This window comes from Pleurodeles waltl, chromosome 5, assembly GCF_031143425.1.
Source record: "Pleurodeles waltl isolate 20211129_DDA chromosome 5, aPleWal1.hap1.20221129, whole genome shotgun sequence".
Lineage (NCBI taxonomy): Eukaryota > Metazoa > Chordata > Amphibia > Caudata > Salamandridae > Pleurodeles > Pleurodeles waltl.
Window position 1 is genome coordinate 758,760,324 of NC_090444.1, and position 21,621 is coordinate 758,781,944.

At 43.8% G+C, this 21,621-nt stretch overlaps 1 protein-coding gene across 1 annotated transcript in view; it reads left to right on the forward strand.

The window, feature by feature from the left end:
* Positions 1-13,048, forward strand: part of MYCT1 (MYC target 1) — a 211,047-nt gene extending 197,999 nt beyond the window's left edge. The window contains exon 2 of the mRNA XM_069234723.1: positions 11,477-13,048. Coding sequence (XP_069090824.1) covers positions 11,477-11,994 — 518 coding nt within the window. The 3' untranslated portion in view covers positions 11,995-13,048. The remainder of the gene's footprint in view (positions 1-11,476) is intronic.
* The last annotated feature ends 8,573 nt before the right edge of the window (positions 13,049-21,621 follow it).

The following is a 21,621-nucleotide window of genomic DNA, read 5'->3' on the forward strand; positions in this document are numbered from 1 at the left end:
TCCAAACATCACAGGGACAGAATCCCCCGACGAACAACAACGAGCCTTGACTCCTTGCAAGAACGTGTTTATTAGTAAACACAAGAAATCCTAACGTGTTTCGGAGCCCTAGCTCCTTGGTCACAGGTCAAAGGCACTGTTCCAACGTACACTCATTTAAACTGAAGACAAGATGGCAAACATAGAAAAGGGACTCTAAACACACATAAACAAAAGCGTCGGCCATTTTGAAACGGAGTTCATATAATATATTCCCTAAGCATGGAAATTCTAATTTCCTCAACATGGTCACACATTAACTCTATATTCACAACAAAACGAGAAAACTATTACAATATATAGGCATTTAGACTACAGGAGAAAATGAGAGAAAAAAAAAAAAATAAGAAATAAATATATAGAAATATAGAAATAAAGATAAAACATTTATCTAAAAGTACTTCTGGCAAGAATGTAGCTATATTTAAACCTATTCATATACTACATTACAAAATCTAGGAATGCTCTTTTCTATCTTTCAAGTATGTTGTAAAGGAGCTGTGTATTACTTGCATGACGAGTCTCTTACAAAACTATATTAATTACTAAAACAATATAACATTAATGTTACAATACTCATCTAATATGTAGAGAGGACTCATCAGAGTTTAAGAAAAGCTTTTTGCTGATATAAAAGCTCCTTGCATTTCCCCAACTCAAATCAGCCTTTTCTTTGTACATAAAACAAAATATAACATAAACAGTACTCACTAAAAAGAAGCAATGATAATAACATTTAACCATTATTTTTTCATAATCTTTGTTTTGCTCACAATGAAAATTACTGCCCCCATATCTAAATAGAAATAAGATGAACTGAAAATTCCTCATCCTGATTAAATCCATATGGAACAATAGTAGAATATTTGATGATGAGTTTAAATTCTAATTGTCTAAGTTCCAGTTCTCTATTGCCACCTCTTAAACTCACAGGAATACTATCTAACACACAAAATTTAAACAGATCCCTATTTTTCTGATGAGCAACTGCAAAGTGTCTTGCGATCGGATATGTTTTGTCTTCATTGGTTATAGCTCTCATATGTTCCAATACTCTTTTCTTTGCTTTGTGAATCGTGCTACCAATATAATACTTCTTACACAGGCAGCTAAGAGTGTAGAAACAATATTCAGTGTTACAATTGAGGTGTTTTCTAATAAAAAAGGGGCTCAAATTCCTAGATAACTAGATCTTACGGCAATTGTTGCTGCCCTTACAGGCTTTACATTTACCACATGTAAAAAAGCCCTGCACTATAAATTCCTTATTCACCTGAGATGATTGAACTAGGTTTTTACATAAACGATCTTTTAGGGATGCACATCTTCTAAAGGTCACCTGAGGTGCTGTCCTATTGAGTCCGCTAGATGTTCATCAATTTTAAAAATATTCCAATATTTCATTAGGATACGTTTAATTTCCCAGGTATGAGTATTAAAAGTAGTAATAAACCTGATTATTTGGTTATCATCTGCATTGGTACATTTCTGTGAAATCAGTAATTTTTCCAGATCTAGTGAAAGTACTTTCTCACATGTACTATCAATTAATTCAGAGGAATATCCTCTCTTTAAAAATCTATTTCTCATTATTTGCATTTCTGCCAGAAAATCAATATCCTCACTGCAATTTCTTCTTGCTCTCAAAAGTTCACCTTAAGGGATCTTGCGTATGAGATTTTTTGGATGGCAACTCTTAGCATGGAGAAGGCTGTTCCCTTCTGTTTTCTTGCGAAACAATTTACTCATTAATCTAGTTTTTTTAACTTGTAATTTCAAATCCAAAAATTCAATTTCTGAATGATGTATATGTGAGGTCAATTTCAAATCCATCTGATTAATATTTAATTGTTTCACAAATTCTACAGCTTGATCCTCACTGCCTTGCTAAATACAAAAAATGTCATCAATATAACGTACCCATAATATCACATGCTCATCAAACATCTGCATGTTATAAACATGCTCCTCCCACCAGCCAAGGAAAAGACCTGCATAGCTAGGAGCAAAGCAACTACCCATTGCAGTCCGTTGTAATTGTCGATATACTTGATGATTAAATATGAAGAAATTATTAGTTAAACATATTTTCATCATATACAGTAACATTTCAGTATGCTGTAAATAAGATAGTGATCTTGCTCTAAAAAAGTGCCTACATGCAGCAATACCTAAGTCATGAGGGATGCAAGTATAAAGACTTTCGACATCTAATGTTAATAATAAAAATTGCTCATCCCAGGGTACCTCAGGAATCCTTTTTAGCAAATCCCTTGTGTCCTTAATATATGATGGTAATGCTTCCACAAAAGGCCTAAGAAAAAAATCTATATATTTAGATGTATTCTCTAACGCACTGCCTCTTGAAGAGACAATTGGTCTGTCAGGTGGATTATTAGAGCTCTTGTGTAATTTAGTTAACAGATATAACACTGGTAATATAGGATGAGGACATCTCATCAGAAATAAAAGTTCCTCCATTAAGATTATTTGGTCAGTTACCTATTCACTTAATTCATCATCATATTTCTTGTTAGCCTCATAATATTGCTGTTTGTGCATTTTATCATATTGTTTGCTATCACTGAGTTGCCTCTGACCCTTCTCTAAGTATTTAGACAAAGGCCAGATTACCACATTGCCGCCTTTGTCCGAGGGTTTGATAACTATATTTCCATTATTATTTAACTCAAAAATAGCCTGTAGTTGTTCAGAATTTAAGATAAAATGACAAATCTTTTGTTCTTATTACTACTTAATCTTTTGAATTCACTAATAACACATTTTTCAAATACATCAATCGATGCAGATGCCACTTGGCGGCAAAAAAGGGGATCTAGGTTTAAATCCATTGATAGCTGCACAGTCTAGGTTAGTTTGGAATACTTCCCTTTCCAGACTGGCTATGGGGGTCATTCTCCCACTCACTATCACCCATTAACTGTCCCATTGTTTGAAATGTCTCAATATCCGCAATTTGTAATGGAGACAAAGTTGTCTTCTCCACTCTCACTTGTTGCTCCCCAGAGGCCTTAGTAGCAAACCAATATTTAAGTTTTACTTTCCTGATAAAATGGAACAGATCTATTCTACTCGAAGTGTAGTCAAAGGATGCAGTTGGACAGAATGTGAGGCCCAGGGATAATACTTGTTTTTGTGTCTTGGACAAAGTTACATTAGATAGATTTACCACTGTTCCTTTTATGGATTCATGGCAGTTTGGCCCCTCGTACGTATCCCCCATGTGCTTTCGATGTATCTTTGTCGCAGTCCACTTGATTTTGGTTCTCCTTTTCAGCCTTTTCCGCGAGCTCTGAAACCTGCTGCGCCTCTGCCCCGTTGGGCCTTTACTCTTCCTTGGGCCAGCAGGTTGAACTCATTTAAAATCTGGGATTTTACTCCCTCAGTCTCGGATTGATTAGAAACATCACTTTCACTGGTTTCACTTTCCGTAGTCTCCCCTGGAGTCTTATCCTGCACGCCACTTGATGACATAAATGGTACCTCTATGTTTTTTGTATTTTGTACCGATTGTTGATATCCTCTATTGTCCATATTATTCCTCAGGTGCTCATACTTGCGTGCAAAAGTCAAAATCAGTCCTCTTTCATAATCACATTCATCTCGTTGGAATTTACGTTGTTTTTTACCCATGATTTCACCTTCTAATTTATCTAATCTAATTTGAATTTTATCCATCTCACACTTAAATTCATCAGCACTACATTTCTCTTGTAGTGCTAAGGTACATTTCTCCATCTCACTTGCTGCCTTCTCCACATCCTTTTTAGCATACTTAATAAGTATTTTTAGCATACCAATTGAGCACTGATGATTATTAGTTGCCCACTCTTCAATCATTTCCGGGTCAGGGTTAAGTATTGTTGGTAAAATAAATATTCTTAATCCACATGGTACTCGATCAACTTCAACATATGTTTGATGAGTGGTGGCCTGCCACCACTTAGCCTGTTCACGTTTGGAGGCTTTCCATAAATTGTCCCATAACATTTTCTTACTTATTTCATCACTTTTTTCACCTACTTCCTCAGATAGGCTAAATTGTCCTCCCGAAGATGGAAAACAGTTTGGCAGCCACCTCTTGTCGTCTTTGTTCTCTTGTAGATGTCATATTTATGTACTCAAGGAGCAAAAACCCCAAATTACAAAAATTCAAGGATAACTGTCTTCAATTTGTTTATCTTTTATACCACGTTCTTGTGCAAGCAAGGACTCAACATTTAGTTAGAGTCCTTTACCGTATGCTTCACAATAAATCCCAACAGGCATCATTCAAATGCTGCATTCACGTTAATTTCAGCGCGATCTCATTAGGGCATGCAACCGCTTATTGTGCCCTGCCTTCAGTGCTAGCAGTTCCCGCGGGGACTCTAATTTCCAAATAAGCGTTGTGCAGATTGTTATCTTTTCTTCAAACAGATACTTTACTCGTGGCATGTTATTGCTCGCGCACTTCAGGGTTGGCGGTTCCCAGCGGTTCCCGCAGGTATTTTACCAAGTTAAACAAAGATCAAAAAGACGCTGTGCAGGTTATTATCCTACTCCCTGGGGATTTATCGCTTACGGGCGGGCCGGAGTTACTTAATAACACACAAGAAAACATCGCCTTCACACCAGCCACTTACTAACGGTGAGTCACAGCAAGGCGGCGACCCCTCATAAATCCATCAAACGTTGTCCAAACATCACAGGGACAGAATCCCCAGACGAACAACAACGAGCCATGACTCCTTGCAAGAACATGTTTATTAGTAAACACAAGAAACCCTAACACATTTCGGAGCCATAGCTCCTTGATCACAGGTCAAAGGCAATGTTCCAGTGTACACTCATTTAAACTGAGGACAACACGGCAAACATAGAAAAAGGACTCTAAACACAAATATAACAAAAGCATCGGCCATTTTGAAACGGAGTTCATATAATACATTGCCTAAGCATGGAAATTCTAATTTCCTCAACATGGTCACACATTAACTCCATATTCACAACAAAATGAGAAAACTGTTACAATATATGGGCATTTAGACTACAGGAGAAAATAAGAGAAAAAAAATAAGAAATAAATATATAGAAATATAGAAATAAAGATAAACAAATGAATCTAAAGGTACCTCTGTAAAGAATGTAGCTATATTTAAACCTATTCATATACTACATTACACAATCTAGGAATGCTCTTTTCTATCTTTCAAGTATGCTGCAAAGGAGCTGTGTATTACTTGCATGACGAGTCTTTTACAAAACTATATTAATTACTAATGTAAAACAATATAAAATTAATATTATAATACTCATCTAATATGCAGAGAGGACTCATCAGAGGTTAAGAAAACCTTTTTGCTTATATAATAGCTCCTTGCATTTCCCCAACTCAAATCAGCATTTTCTTTGTACCTAAAACAAAATGTAACATAAACAGTAGTCACTAAAAAGAAGCAATGATAATAACATTTAACCATTATTTTTTCATAATTTTGTGTTTTGCTCATAATGAAAATTACTGCCCCGTATCTAAATAGAACTAAGATGAACTGAAAGTTCCTCATCCTGATTAATTCCATATAGATCAATAGTAGAATATTTGATGATGAGTTTAGATTCTAAGGGGCATAGTTATACTCTGTTTGCGCCGGAATTGCGTCGTTTTTTTTGACGCAATTCGACGCAAAACTAACTCCAGATTTATACTTTGGTGTTAGACGCGTCTAGCGCCAAAGTCCATGGAGTTTGCGTCATTTTTTAGCGTGGACACCTACTTTGCGTTAATGATATGCAAGGTAGGCGTTCCCGTCTAAAAAATTGACTCCGAGGCATGTGCGCCGTATTTACACTCCCGGGCAAAACTCACGCCCGGGAGTGGGCGGGTCAAAAAAAATGACGTCCAGCCACTTTTGCGCCGTTTTTTAGCGCCTGGACAAGGCAGGCGTTAAGGGACCTGTGGGCTCGGAAGGAGCCCAGAGGTGCCCTCCCATGCCCCCAGGGACACCCCCTGCCACTCTTGCCCACCCCAGGAGGACACCCAAGGATGGAGGGACCCATCCCAGGGACATTAAGGTAAGTTCAGGTAAGTATTTTTTTTTTTTTTTGTGGCATAGGGGGGCCTGATTTGTGCCCCCCTACATGCCACTATGCCCAATGACCATGCCCAGGGGACAGAAGTCCCCTGGGCATGGCCATTGGGCAAGGGGGCATGACTCCTGTCTTTGCTAAGACAGGAGTCATTTCAATGGGGGTTGGGAGTTGAAAAAAATGGCGCAAATCGGGTTGAGGCGAAAAATTTGCCTCAGCCTGACTTGCCCCATTTTTTGGCGCCCAAGCTCCATATTCCCCTACGCCGGCGCTGCCTGGTGTACGTCATTTTTTTTCACGCACACCAGGCAGCGCTGGCGGCTAACGCCGGCTAACGTCATTGAATAAATACGGCGCCCGCATGGCGCTTCAGAATGGCGTTAACTGGCGCTAATTTTTTTGACGCAACACTGCGTTAGCGCAGTATTGCGTCAAAAAGTATAAATATGGCCCTAATTGTCTAAGTTCCAGTTCTCTTTTGCCACCTCTTATACTCACAGGAATACTGTCTAACACACAAAATTTCAACAGTTCCCTATTTTTCTGATGAGCAACTGCAAAGTGTCTTGTGATCAGATATGTTTTGTCTTGATTGGTTATAGCTCTCAAATGTTCCAATACTCTTTTCTTTGCTTTGTGAATCGTACCACCAATATAATACTTATTACACGGGCAGCTAAGAGAGTAGACACAATATTCAATGTTACAATTGAGGTGTTTTCTAATAACAAAGGGGCGCGAATTCCTAGATAACTAGATCTTACGGCAATTGTTGCTGCCCTTACAGGCTTTACATTTACCACATGTAAAAAAGCCTTGCACTATGAATTCCTTATTCACCTGAGATGATTGAACTAGGCTTTTACATAAACAATCTTTTAGGGATGCACATCTTCTAAAGGTCACCTGAGGTTGCTGTCCTATTGAGACCGCTAGATGTTCATCAATTTTAAGAATATTCCAATATTTCATTAGGATGTGTTTAATTTCCCAGGCTTGAGTATTAAAAGCAGTAATAAACCTGATTATTGCGTTATCATCTGCATTGGTACATTTCTGTGAAATCAGTAATTTTTCCCGATCTACACATATACTATCAATTAATTGAGAGGAATATCCCCTTTCTAGAAATCTATTTCTCATTATTTGCATTTCTGCCAGAAAATCAATATCCTCACTGCAATTTCTTCTTGCTCTCAAAAGTTCACCATGAGGGATACTGCGTATGAGATTTATTGGATGGCAACTCTTAGCATGGAGAAGGCTGTTCCCTTCTGTTTTCTTGCGAAACAATATACTTGTTAATCTATTTTTTTAACTTGTAATTTCAAATCCAAAAATTTAATTTCTGAATGATGTATATGTGATGTCAATTTCAAATTCATCTGATTAATATTTAATTGTTTCACAAATTCTACAGCTTGATCCTCACTGCTTTGCCAAATACAAAAAATTTAATCAATATAACGTACCCATAATATCACATGCTCATCAAACATCTGCATATTATAAACAACATGCTCCTCCCACCAGCCAAGGAAAAGAGCTGCATAGCTAGGAACAAAGCAAGTATCCATTGCAGTCCCTTGTAATTGTCGATATACTTGATGATTAAATATGAAGAAATTATTAGTTAAACATATTTTCATCATATACAGTAACATTTCAGTATGCTGTAAATAAGATAGTGATCTTGCTCTAAAAAAGTGCCTACATGCAGCAATACCTAAGTCATGAGGGATGCAAGTATAAAGACTTTCGACATCTAATGTTAATAATAAAAATTACTCATCCCAGGGTACCTCATGAAACCTTTTTAGAAAATCCTTTGTGTCCTTACTATATGACGGTAATGCTTCCACAAAAGGTCTAAGAAAAAAAACAATATATTTAGATGTATTCTCCAACACACTGCCTCTTGAAGAGACAAATGGTCTGTCAGGTGGATTATTAGAGCTCTTGTGTAATTTAGTTAACAGATATAACACTGGTAATTTAGGATGAGGTCACCTCAGAAATAAAAAATCCTCCCTTACGATGATTTGGTCAGTTACCCATTCACTTAATTTATCATCATTTTTCTTGTTAGCCTCATAATATTGCTGTTTGTGCGTTTTTTCATATTGTTTGCTATCACTGAGCTGCCTCCGACCCTCCTCTAAGTATTTAGACAAAGGCCAGATTACCACATTGCCGCCTTTGTCAGAGGGTTTGATAAGTATATTTGCATTATTATTTAACTCAAAAATAGCCTGTAGTTGTTCTGAGTTTAAGTTATAATGACCAGATCTTTTGTTCTTATTACTACTTAATCTTTAGAATTCACTAATAACACATTTTTCAAATACATCAATGAATCAATTTGCTATTATATCAGCAAAAAGGCTTTCTTAACCTCTGATAAGTCCTCTGTACATATTAGATGAGTATTTTAATATTAATTTTATATTGTTTTAGTGATTAATATAGTTTTGTAAGAGACTTGTCATGCAATTAATACACAGCTCCTTTGCAACATACTTGAACAAAAGAAAAAAGCATTCCTAGATTGTGTAATGTGGTATATGAATAGGTTTAAACATAGCTACATTCTTGCCAGAAGTACCTTTAGATTAATTTGTTTATCTTTATTTCTATATTTCTATATATTTATTTCTTATTTTTTTATTTTTTTCTCTTATGCTCTCCTGTAGTCTAAATGACTATTTGTAATAGTTTACTTGTTTTGTTGTGAATATGGAGTTAATGTGTGACCATGTTGAGGAAATATGAATTTCCATGCTTAGGCAATGTATTTTATGAACTGCGACTCAAAATGGCTGAATCTTTTGTAATATGTGTGTTTAGAGTCCCTTTTCTATGTTTGCCGTCTTGTCCTCAGTTTAAATGAGTGTACGTTGGAAAAGTGCCTTTGACCTGTGATCAAGGAGCTAGGGCTCCGAAACACGTTAGGATTTCTTGTGTTTACTAATAAACAGGTTCTTGCAAGGAGTCACGGCTCGTTGTTGTTTGGCGGGGGATTCTGTCCCTGGATGTTTGGACAACGTTTGATGGATATATATGTATATATATATATATATATATATATATATATATATATATATATATATATAGATATGTATTATCTAGTGGCGGTCGGCACTAGGTAGTTATAGTTAGAACCTAGTTCCTATAGAAAAAGTGTTTCTGTTTTGCTAAGAACATTAGCGTTGTTTGATGAATCTTCACGAAATTTTGCAAGAAAATATGATACTCACCTCAGCATCTGTCTGGAAAGCTTTGTGGTGATCCATCAAGCGGGGGCTGAGAAAACAGGAGTGGGTCCCAAAACACTTTTTCCTCATTCATTTTTTCCATAGAGAACAGCAAAAGCGCCCGAACTGCCGGACGGAATTACACCAAATTTGGCAGAAAGTAGCTTTTTGTACAGAAAGCGTACTTTTTTTATTTTGTGTAAATCCATTCAGTAGTTTTAGAGAAATTAAAGAAAATCCAAATGTGTATATATTTGATGCGAAGGCTTCGCGAACCCTCTCGATCTCGTGCTGAGATCTGATTGGCTGCCAACACTTCAACAAGGAAGTTTTGGCAGCCATGTTGGGAGTTGGCTTCAGCACAGTCCCAGAAAAATGTAAAAAAATTAAAAAAGAGGCCAAGGTAGAGTCACCATGACCCCTTAAACTCTGCTGCTGGAAGGTCCCCCCTCTAGAAGCAAAAAATGTTTTTTGTTAAATTTTCTGCATAGTTGTTACGGATCTGCGAATTGGGCTAAACATTTTCAAAAACCAAACACGGGCTCCCACGTTTGTTTCACTGGAGCCCCCGGTTGGGCCAGGTTCCGGGGGCATTCATATTTTCAATGCAGCAGGTCCCTCCCGTCTCCCCGCAGCACCAGGGACTGCTACCTTGCCAGGGCTCTAATCAAATTAAAAGCAGGAGTTCCAATGGGGACCGGCATCTCCCCAGGTCACACATCTATTTCAAAACGGGGGTGCCATACAGCCCCTCCGCAGCCCCAGGGACTGCCACCTCCCTGGGTCAAATTTGAAAAAAAAAGAAAAGGGGTCAGTTCTGGGCCCCTGCAGTCCTGGATAGCCCCACCTTCCCGGGACTATTTGGTACCGTTACTATAACTGGCACCGTCGTCAAGCACTGCTAATTACCTTACAAATTACAGCACTCATGACATCATTGATAATGTCAATATAATATCTGCAGTCAAATTATTGATCAGATAACTGTGCATGGCAGGGCGCGAGTTATAGCTACCTTAGGGTACTTGTTATAGTTACTTTAGATAAATCTAACTAGAACAGGTGAATTATTATGGTTTGGTATGTTTAAAATGTGAGCCTAACTATAAAGTCCCTGTGAATATATATGTATATGTATATATATATATATATATATATATATATATATATATATATATATGTATATATATATATATATATATATATATATATATACATATAAATATTAGGAAGGTATATATTATATACAAATAGAAAGATATATATATATAGATAGAAAGATAAAGAGATATATGTGTGTATATATATATATATATATATATTAGCGGCAGCTGCAGCAAATATCAAGGGGAGGGGCATGGGGATGACAGGGATGGGGGAAAATACATATTTATTTTTTAAAAGGCTTATTGTTCGTTGCCGCCTCCATTCTCTCCTGCCGCCTTGCTTGTCCTCCTTTCTTGTTCTGGGACACACACCAGAACAGGCTCCCCAGCAATGCTGGTGCTGCTTACGTGCTCAAGCTAGCATGAAAGCAGCGTCAGGATTGGTCTGAGTGGCTCGGACTGCCGCTCAGACGCAACTCTGCGGCCTGTGAAGTTTCTCGAGTCCGGTTGCGTACACAACCGGGCAGGAGAAACCTAAGGGCGCATGTGTGTTTGGAGGGCTGTCTTAGGCCGTCCAAACACACATGCACACTTAGTGCACTCTCTCCTTGTCCCCCCTGCCACCTCCTGAGGCCCTGACCTGCCCCTCCTTCCACATACTGGCTGAGCCAGCAGCAGAAAAGGAAAACAATATTCAAGTATCCCTTTATTTTTCTGCTACTGGCTCTTAGCCAGTGGGGCCCTGCTCCTCCTCCATTGTGGAGGAGCCACCCCTCGCAGGAATAGGTAATTGAACGTATTTCTATGCTGGGAAATACTTCATTCTTTCCTTCTCTATTTGTCTACACACACGATATCAATGCAATTTACCTCCATTGCACAAAGAGAACGGAAGGGGTGTGATATTTGTGATTGTTTTTGGTTTGTAGGCACAATGTTTTAACAGCTCTAGCTCTAACACTGCTGTTTTTTCCTCACCTACAGGTGGTGTCATTCTGTCCTTTACTGTTTCAATTGGAGTTGCAATGCTGATTGGAGCAGTTATCTTCGCTTTGCTCACTTGCCTGTCTCGTCGTAGAGCCAGCGCCCCCATTTCACCCGGAGTCTCAGGTCGGCGCCAAAGATCTTCATCCAACAACCACTCCCTTAACAGAGGGGGTTTCTACCGCAACAGCAGCTCGGAGCGCCGCAGCAACCTCAGTCTGGCGAGCCTCACTTTTCAGAGGCAAACCTCTTTGGAGCAAGGTGACTCCTTTAACAGGAAATCAAGCTTTCGAGCCTCGACTTTCCACCCATTTTTGCAATGCCCTCCCTTAGCAGTGGAGGCCGAAAGCGAACTTGTAACCCTTCCGCTCAGCAACAATTCATCTCCCATTGCAAACAACACTAGCCTAAACCGACCCGAATTCCACTGGTCCAATAACAGTCTCCGCTTGTGCCATTCGACGCAAACCCCGCCTCCAGCCTACGAATCTATTATAAGAGCTTTTCCCGATTCTTGACTAAGTAACTAAAGAAATATTTTCATTTTTTTCAAAATACACTGAAATATGTTCAAGAGATGAGCCATGAACATACTAGACCAGAGACTTCTTGGCTTCCTTAGCAGTATCTTGCAGTATGATCCAGGAAAACAATTGTTATGCAGGAATTAATGACTTACTGTAGTGCGTTATACCATGGTGACCAGAAGCAGGTCAGGTGCAGTTAATTTTTAAGGGGAAGAGCTAACTTCATGGAGACAGCATTTGTTAGCATTTTCTTGGCCAAAAATCTAAACTTAAAGACATTAATTCAACCTGAGAAGTAATTATAGTTTAGACAGCGGCACAGCAATCAATAGCTCATTTGCTGTAGTGACACCAGGGCAGTGAAGTTAGGAGTCATTGTATCCACATTATAGCTATATTTTACTGTGTAACAGTGGGCAGGGGGACACAATGGTAAGTAACCTTATTTGCACCTTGGCCCATGGCACTATTGTTTATCCACGGAGTGAGAAGTGCCAGGAAATGTCTTCAACTTACACATATTCTGCCATTTAGCAAACGTTGTAAGGTAGATCAAACTGCATATTTACAATACCTCCGTTAACTATGGAGGTATTTTTGAATGAATATACAATTTTATAAACGATGAGGAAGCCAAGTCTATAAAACAGATACTGTATTTGTAGCCTCGCCTCCACCAGCACCTAAGGGATCCATTGATATCAGAGATGCATCAGTTCTCTTTCGATGTCTGCATCTCGTCTCCCATTTGTTTGTGAATATCGTGAGGAAATGTGGGAGCAAAAGGAACCATGAGATCAGACTGCACAATATTCTTTTTGATTTTGTACACCGTTTTATGATTATATAGTGTGATCTTTTTCAATGAGATTTTCAAGAATTGTCCTGTCAGATGTTTCACTGCACGTATGATTCACTCATTTCCTGTTCTTGAAAAGCTACTTTACTTCTACTGTATGAGGCACAGTTACTTACATATTTTCTGAACTAGTTCTGTTCTTTTATATCGCAAGTGTGTTGATTACATTTTCATTTTGCAATGACACCTGGTTTTGTGTTTTTTTGTTATTCCACAGAGTCTTCAGTTTGGTGGAGGTCCAGCAACCATTGATTGGCTAGTTTGGCGCTTTGCATGATTAGCGTCAAAAATGTTGACGCTAATCCTGCAAAGCACATTGGGGCCCATTATAAATAAATAAATAAAAATGCCACAAAAAACGGGGGAACACCCCCCTTGCATACATCATACCTGACACAGACATAATGTGCCACAAGGGGTTACAAAGGGGTGCAATGCACACATTGCACCGCTTTGTAAATCTGGCGTTGCAATTTTGGCCTAGGGCCACATTAGCGTAAGAAAATGATGCTAATGTGGCGCAAGGAGGCGCTAGGCCCTTTTAAATCTGGGCCAAAGTATTTATCACATGTTGTTTGAATCCCTTTAGCCAATGGAGTTGATTGCAAGGGACCTGCCAACATTAGCAGGTCGTTGGACCTCCACTCTTTAATAAGTGGATTAAATTAAGCATTGTGTGCCAACACTCATGCTCTACATGAACCATTGTTGTACATGGATATATAATGCACATATGGGAAGCATTGAGCCCTGAGAAGGAAGAGCTTGTTCTCCTATGCTAATCAGGTCTAAGGTTCTTACCACAACAGGAAAGTAGTTAGTTATGGAGAATACATATCTTTTGGAGAATTAGGGACACCTGCTTCCACAACCATCTTATGTTATGGCCACATTCCACCATGTACATTTTGAGCATAATCTGAATGTTTGAGTGCACAATCAAGTTAAGGGTGATCCACGAAAGTCACTAAATGAACCTGTGCTTAGCTCTCTTGTAGCTTGGCAAAAAACCAGTCATGCTTAACTTAGAGGCAATGTTTAAAGTATTTATGCAGCACACAAATAAGTAATAAAGTGAAAGCACAATGTAAGAAAAAATCCCAAACTATTTAGTCAGTTGAATGGAGATATTCCATTTTGAAGTTTTAAGCAAATATAGCACCCAAAAGCACAAAGCGCCACTGTGGTCATCTGGTCATGCTACACTGGGAGAAAGGCAGAAGTTCAATCTGATTGCCAAGGTCGGATACAAGGATCAGGTTAGATCCACTGAAAGAATTACAGTCGCAAAGTCCAGCAGAAAGAGTTCTGTTTGTGTTGGAGGAGACCATCCGGAGCAGGGAGACCTTTGTCGATGATCATCACTGTAGCTTGATGGCGAGGCCGGGTAGCATCGGCTGTCGTCACTGTAGCACAATAAGCAGGTTGAGCAGTGCAGATGGTGGTTGCTGGAGCTTCTCTATTGTGGTCACCGTGGACTGTCATGACTGTAGTGCAAACTGTAGGACTTGAGATGATGGGGATTGCTGGTAGTCGCTGCCCCACGAGGTACAGGACTTTTCTGGAGTATCATATTGGTAGACATCATGGGTGGCAGTCTCCATTTGAAGGAGCCTGTTTGTGGTGATAAAGATCCCAAACCTAAGGATTTCACCTTCTTTGGAAGAGCTCAGACTAGTGCGAGTCAAGGGTCCAGGACCTGGAGGGCACCCCTTGGGGGATCAGGAACTCATTCCAGAAGAGCCCAGAAAGGCTCAGGCAGGTCTAGGCAGGTGCAGTTGCAGAAGGTCACCTGGGCAGTTGAAGGGAGGACTCTAGAGCTTGTTATGTTACTGAAGGTCAAACAGGAAGTTAGCCAACTGACTTTTGGAGGAAAAACCCCTACAGCAGAGCCATTCACAGTCATGTATGTGACCCAGGACACTGGCAGGAGACACATATGGTTAGGACAAGAAGATGCTTACTTTCTAAAAGTGGCATTTTCAGCACTGTTACTTGAAATCTGAATTTAGCATTGAAGAGGATTTTAAATTACAATTCATTTGAGTCTAAATAGCATACCTCTAGCTGCTCCAAATCCAAAGTGAGCATTTGTTAACCCTTTCGCTGCCAGGCCTTTCCCCCCTCCGGGGTCGAGCCTTTTCTTTGGCTGTTTGGGTAGTTCGCGCTTATGCCCTCATAAGTGTTTGTTCACATAAGCTATCCATGCCAAATTTACATCCTTTTTTACCAACATGCTAGGGATTCTAGAGGTACCCAGATTTGTGGGTCACCCTGGAAGAGACCAAGAAATTAGCCAAAATACAGTTAAAATTTAGTTTTTTGGGAGAAACATGGGAAAAAAGTACTGCAGAAGAAAGCATGTGTTTTTTCCCCTGAAAATAGCATCAACAAAGGGTTTGCAGTGCTAAAATCACCATCTTCCCAGCTTTCAGGAACAGGCAGACTTGAATCAGTAAACTACACTTTACAACACAATTTTGGCATTTTACTGGGACATACCCCATTTCTACTATTTTTGTGTGCTTTCACCCTCCTTCCAGTTACTGACAGAAATGGGTGTGAAACCAATGGTAGCTCCTGGACAGCTAAACATTTCAGAAAAGCAAACACAATTTTGAATTCAACAAGGGGGCATTTGTGTAGACCCTTCAAGGTTTTCCAACGGAAAGTAACAGCGGAAATAAAAAAAAAATTGAAATTGAGTTGCAAAAAACAACCATTTCTGTCAACGTGTAATTTTTTCCAGCTATGGCAGATATTTGAAAGCAATATACCGTTACGTCTGCTGGACTTTTCTGATTGGGGGGTTATATAGGGCTTGTAGGTTCATCAAGAACCCCAGGTACCCAGAGCTAAAAAATGAGCTGCACCTTGCAATGGGTTTTCATTGTATACCGTGAATACAGCAAGTCATTTGATAAAATATAAAGAGTGAAAAATAGGTATCAAGGAAACCTTTGTAATTCCAAAATGGGCACAAGATAAGATAATGAGAAGCAGTGGTTATTTCCATATATCTGAATTTGGGGGTCCCCATACTAGCATATGAGTTACAGGGCATTTCTCAAATAGACTTCTTTCTTACACACTGTCTTACAATTGGAAGGAAAAAATTTAGAGAAAGACAATGGACATTAACACTTGTTCTTCTATTCTGTGTTCCCCCCAAGTCTCCTGATAAAAATGGTACCTTACTTGTGTGGGTAGGCCTAGTGCCCGCGACAGGAAACTCCCTGAACCGCAACATGGACACATCACTTTTTTACACTGAAATCTGGTGTTTTTTGGAAAGTGCCTAGCTGTGGATTTTGGCCTCTAGCTCAGCCAAAACCTACTGAAACCTAGCAAACCTGTGCAGTTTTGTAAACTAGACAACTAGGGAAATCCAGGATGTGGTGACTTGTGGGGCTCTCACCAGGTTCTGTTACCAAGAATCGTTTGCAAACCTCAAAATGTGACAAAAAGCACTTTTTCCTCACATTTCGGTGATGGAAAGTTCTGAAATCTGAGGGGAGCCACCAACTTCCTTCCACCCAGTTTTTCTCTAAGTCTGCCGATAAAAATGGCACTTGTGTGGGTAGGCCTAGTGCCCATGACAGGAAATTCCCCAAAACACAACATGGACACCTCATATTTTTCTAATGAAAACTGACCTGTTTTTTGCAAAATGCCTAGCTGTGGATTTTGGCCTCTAGCTCAGCCGGCACCTAGGGAAACCTAGCAAACCTATACATTTTTTTAAACTAGACACCTCAGGGAATTCATAATGGCATGACTTACGGGGCTCTCACCAGGTTCTGGCACTCAGAATCCTTGGCAAAACTCAAAATGTGTCTTAAAAAAACACTTTCCCTCACATTTCTGTGCTGCAAAGATCTGGAATCTGAGAGACAGCACAAACTTCCTTTCACCCAGCATTCCTCCAAGACTCCTGATAAAAATGGTACCCCACTTGTGTGGGTAGGCCTAGTGTCCATGACAGGAGACGTCCCAAAACGCAACATGTACATATCACCTTTTTACATTGAAAAAAGACATGTTTTTTGGAAAGTGCCTAGCTGTGGATTTTGGCCACAAGCTCAGCCAGCACCTAGGAAAACCTACCAAACCTGTACATTTTTTAAAACTAGACACCTAGGGAAAACCAGCTCTCCCCAGGTTCTGTTACATAGAATCCTTTGCAAACCTCAAACTGTGGCTAAAAAACATTTTTCCTCACATTTCGGTGCTGCAAAGATCTGGAATCTGCGAGGAGCCACAAAATTCCTTCCACCTAGCATTCCCCGACATCTTCTGATAAAAATGTTTCCTCACTTGTGTGGATAGGCCTAGTGCCTGCGACAGCGAAGGGTCCAAAACACAACAGAGACACATCAAAATTATCAATTACAAAACTACCTGTTTTTGAAAGTGGGGCACATGCATTTTTGGTCCCGGGCTCAGTAGCCATCTAGGAAAACCTATCAAACCCAGACATTTCTGAAAACTAGACACATGGGAGTCCAGGGAGGTGTGACTTGCTTGGATCGTCCAGTGTTTTCTTACCCAGAATCCTCAGCAAACCTCAAATTTAGCTTAAAAAAACCAAATTTTCCTCATATTTCTGTGTAGGATCGCTGCACCAGCACGAATTTTCTACCACCCAACTTCCCCTCAGTCTCCCAATAAAAATGATACCTCACTTGTGTAGGTGGGCCAAGTGCCTGTGACAAGGAAGGGCCAAAAACATGTCAAAATTGAGAGGGAAACAAAACGGGTCCAAAGGGGCAGTTTGGAAAGAAACGTTTTCAGGCTCACAAGTGGACATAATTTGTATTGGTATAGATGTGGTTCAGGTCCTGAGCTCGCCCCTCACGACCGCAGCACCAACCTGCTGCCTTCTGCCTCTGCCCCACGACCACGCTGCCGTCTGCGTGTTCGAGGCCCTCCTCCACCCGCAGGCATCCTCCTGCGCCTCATCCCTGGTGGCTAGTGGGCTCACTTGACCCGAGTGCCGCTTCCGCCGTCCCGTAAGTTTGTTTTTCAGCTTTTTTCCGCTTTTCTGCGCCTCGCCGCCGGCGCTTTTTGCCCCATTGTGCCCCCCTGATTGCTGTCTCCCCGATCGTATTTAATCCCAGTATTGTGTCCATATTGTGTTTTTTCCTGCATTTGTGACTGTTTTTGCCCGATTTCTGTGCCTTTCGCCCCTTGTGCGCTCCTCGACCCCAGCCGCTGCTTCCCTGCGGCCCGCCCCCCTCGCGCCCCCATTTGCCGCTCCCTCCCGCCTCCCGCCTCCCAGCTGCTCCTCCCTCCCCCCTCCCTTCTTAATGGCTGGCGCTGCGCGTCGCCAGTGAGCGAGTTCGGACCTGGTTCAGGTCCTGAGCTCGCCCCTCACGACCGCAGCACCAACCTGCTGCCTTCTGCCTCTGCCCCACGACCACGCTGCCGTCTGCGTGTTCGAGGCCCTCCTCCACCCGCAGGCATCCTCCTGCGCCTCATCCCTGGTGGCTAGTGGGCTCACTTGACCCGAGTGCCGCTTCCGCCGTCCCGTAAGTTTGTTTTTCAGCTTTTTTCCGCTTTTCTGTGCCTCGCCGCCGGCGCTTTTTGCCCCATTGTGCCCCCCTGATTGCTGTCTCCCCGATCGTATTTAATCCCAGTATTGTGTCCATATTGTGTTTTTTCCTGCATTTGTGACAGTTTTTGCCCGATTTCTGTGCCTTTCGCCCCTTGTGCGCTCCTCGACCCCAGCCGCTGCTTCCCTGCGGCCCCGCCCCCCTCGCGCCCCCATTTGCCGCTCCCTCCCGCCTCCCGCCTCCCAGCTGCTCCTCCCTCCCCCTCCCTTCTTAATGGCTGGCGCTGCGCGTCGCCAGTGAGCGAGTTTGGACCTGGTTCAGGTCCTGAGCTCGCCCCTCACGACCGCAGCACCAACCTGCTGCCTTCTGCCTCTGCCCCACGACCACGCTGCCGTCTGCGTGTTCGAGGCCCTCCTCCACCCGCAGGCATCCTCCTGCGCCTCATCCCTGGTGGCTAGTGGGCTCACTTGACCCGAGTGCCGCTTCCGCCGTCCCGTAAGTTTGTTTTTCAGCTTTTTTCCGCTTTTCTGCGCCTCGCCGCCGGCGCTTTTTGCCCCATTGTGCCCCCCTGATTGCTGTCTCCCCGATCGTATTTAATCCCAGTATTGTGTCCATATTGTGTTTTTTCCTGCATTTGTGACTGTTTTTGCCCGATTTCTGTGCCTTTCGCCCCTTGTGCGCTCCTCGACCCCAGCCGCTGCTTCCCTGCGGCCCGCCCCCCTCGCGCCCCCATTTGCCGCTCCCTCCCGCCTCCCAGCTGCTCCTCCCTCCCCCCTCCCTTCTTAATGGCTGGCGCTGCGTGTCGCCAGTGAGCGAGTTCGGACCTGGTTCAGGTCCTGAGCTCGCCCCTCACGACCGCAGCACCAACCTGCTGCCTTCTGCCTCTGCCCCACGACCACGCTGCCGTCTGCGTGTTCGAGGCCCTCCTCCACCCGCAGGCATCCTCCTGCGCCTCATCCCTGGTGGCTAGTGGGCTCACTTGACCCGAGTGCCGCTTCCGCCGTCCCGTAAGTTTGTTTTTCAGATTTTTTCCGCTTTTCTGCGCCTCGCCGCCGGCGCTTTTTGCCCCATTGTGCCCCCCTGATTGCTGTCTCCCCGATCGTATTTAATCCCAGTATTGTGTCCATATTGTGTTTTTTCCTGCATTTGTGACTGTTTTTGCCCGATTTCTGTGCCTTTCGCCCCTTGTGCGCTCCTCGACCCCAGCCGCTGCTTCCCTGCGGCCCGCCCCCCTCGCGCCCCCATTTGCCGCTCCCTCCCGCCTCCCGCCTCCCAGCTGCTCCTCCCTCCCCCCTCCCTTCTTAATGGCTGGCGCTGCGCGTCGCCAGTGAGCGAGTTCGGACCTGGTTCAGGTCCTGAGCTCGCCCCTCACGACCGCAGCACCAACCTGCTGCCTTCTGCCTCTGCCCCACGACCACGCTGCCGTCTGCGTGTTCGAGGCCCTCCTCCACCCGCAGGCATCCTCCTGCGCCTCATCCCTGGTGGCTAGTGGGCTCACTTGACCCGAGTGCCGCTTCCGCCGTCCCGTAAGTTTGTTTTTCAGCTTTTTTCCGCTTTTCTGCGCCTCGCCGCCGGCGCTTTTTGCCCCATTGTGCCCCCCTGATTGCTGTCTCCCCGATCGTATTTAATCCCAGTATTGTGTCCATATTGTGTTTTTTCCTGCATTTGTGACTGTTTTTGCCCGATTTCTGTGCCTTTCGCCCCTTGTGCGCTCCTCGACCCCAGCCGCTGCTTCCCTGCGGCCCCGCCCCCCTCGCGCCCCCATTTGCCGCTCCCTCCCGCCTCCCGCCTCCCAGCTGCTCCTCCCTCCCCCCTCCCTTCTTAATGGCTGGCGCTGCGCGTCGCCAGTGAGCGAGTTCGGACCTGGTTCAGGTCCTGAGCTCGCCCCTCACGACCGCAGCACCAACCTGCTGCCTTCTGCCTCTGCCCCACGACCACGCTGCCGTCTGCGTGTTCGAGGCCCTTCTCCACCCGCAGGCATCCTCCTGCGCCTCATCCCTGGTGGCTAGTGGGCTCACTTGACCCGAGTGCCGCTTCCGCCGTCCCGTAAGTTTGTTTTTCAGCTTTTTTCCGCTTTTCTGCGCCTCGCCGCCGGCGCTTTTTGCCCCATTGTGCCCCCCTGATTGCTGTCTCCCCGATCGTATTTAATCCCAGTATTGTGTCCATATTGTGTTTTTTCCTGCATTTGTGACTGTTTTTGCCCGATTTCTGTGCCTTTCGCCCCTTGTGCGCTCCTCGACCCCAGCCGCTGCTTCCCTGCGGCCCCGCCACCCTCGCGCCCCCATTTGCCGCTCCCTCCCGCCTCCCGCCTCCCAGCTGCTCCTCCCTCCCCCCTCCCTTCTTAATGGCTGGCGCTGCGCGTCGCCAGTGAGCGAGTTCGGACCTGGTTCAGGTCCTGAGCTCGCCCCTCACGACCGCAGCACCAACCTGCTGCCTTCTACCTCTGCCCCACGACCACGCTGCCGTCTGCGTGTTCGAGGCCCTCCTCCACCCGCAGGCATCCTCCTGCGCCTCATCCCTGGTGGCTAGTGGGCTCACTTGACCCGAGTGCCGCTTCCGCCGTCCCGTAAGTTTGTTTTTCAGCTTTTTTTCCGCTTTTCTGCGCCTCGCCGCCGGCGCTTTTTGCCCCATTGTGCCCCCCTGATTGCTGTCTCCCCGATCGTATTTAATCCCAGTATTGTGTCCATATTGTGTTTTTTCCTGCATTTGTGACTGTTTTTGCCCGATTTCTGTGCCTTTCGCCCCTTGTGCGCTCCTCGACCCCAGCCGCTGCTTCCCTGCGGCCCCGCCCCCCTCGCGCCCCCATTTGCCGCTCCCTCCCGCCTCCCGCCTCCCAGCTGCTCCTCCCTCCCCCCTCCCTTCTTAATGGCTGGCGCTGCGCGTCGCCAGTGAGCGAGTTCGGACCTGGTTCAGGTCCTGAGCTCGCCCCTCACGACCGCAGCACCAACCTGCTGCCTTCTGCCTCTGCCCCACGACCACGCTGCCGTCTGCGTGTTCGAGGCCCTTCTCCACCCGCAGGCATCCTCCTGCGCCTCATCCCTGGTGGCTAGTGGGCTCACTTGACCAGAGGGAAGCCCGTCTGCGCCCGTCCGCGCCTGTACCGCGCCCAGCGCCACCCCCCCTGGTCCTCGCGCCTCCCGCGCCCACTTCTCGGCCGAAGAGCTCCGCGCCCTCAACCCCGGGCCCTCCACTGAATGCTTCCGG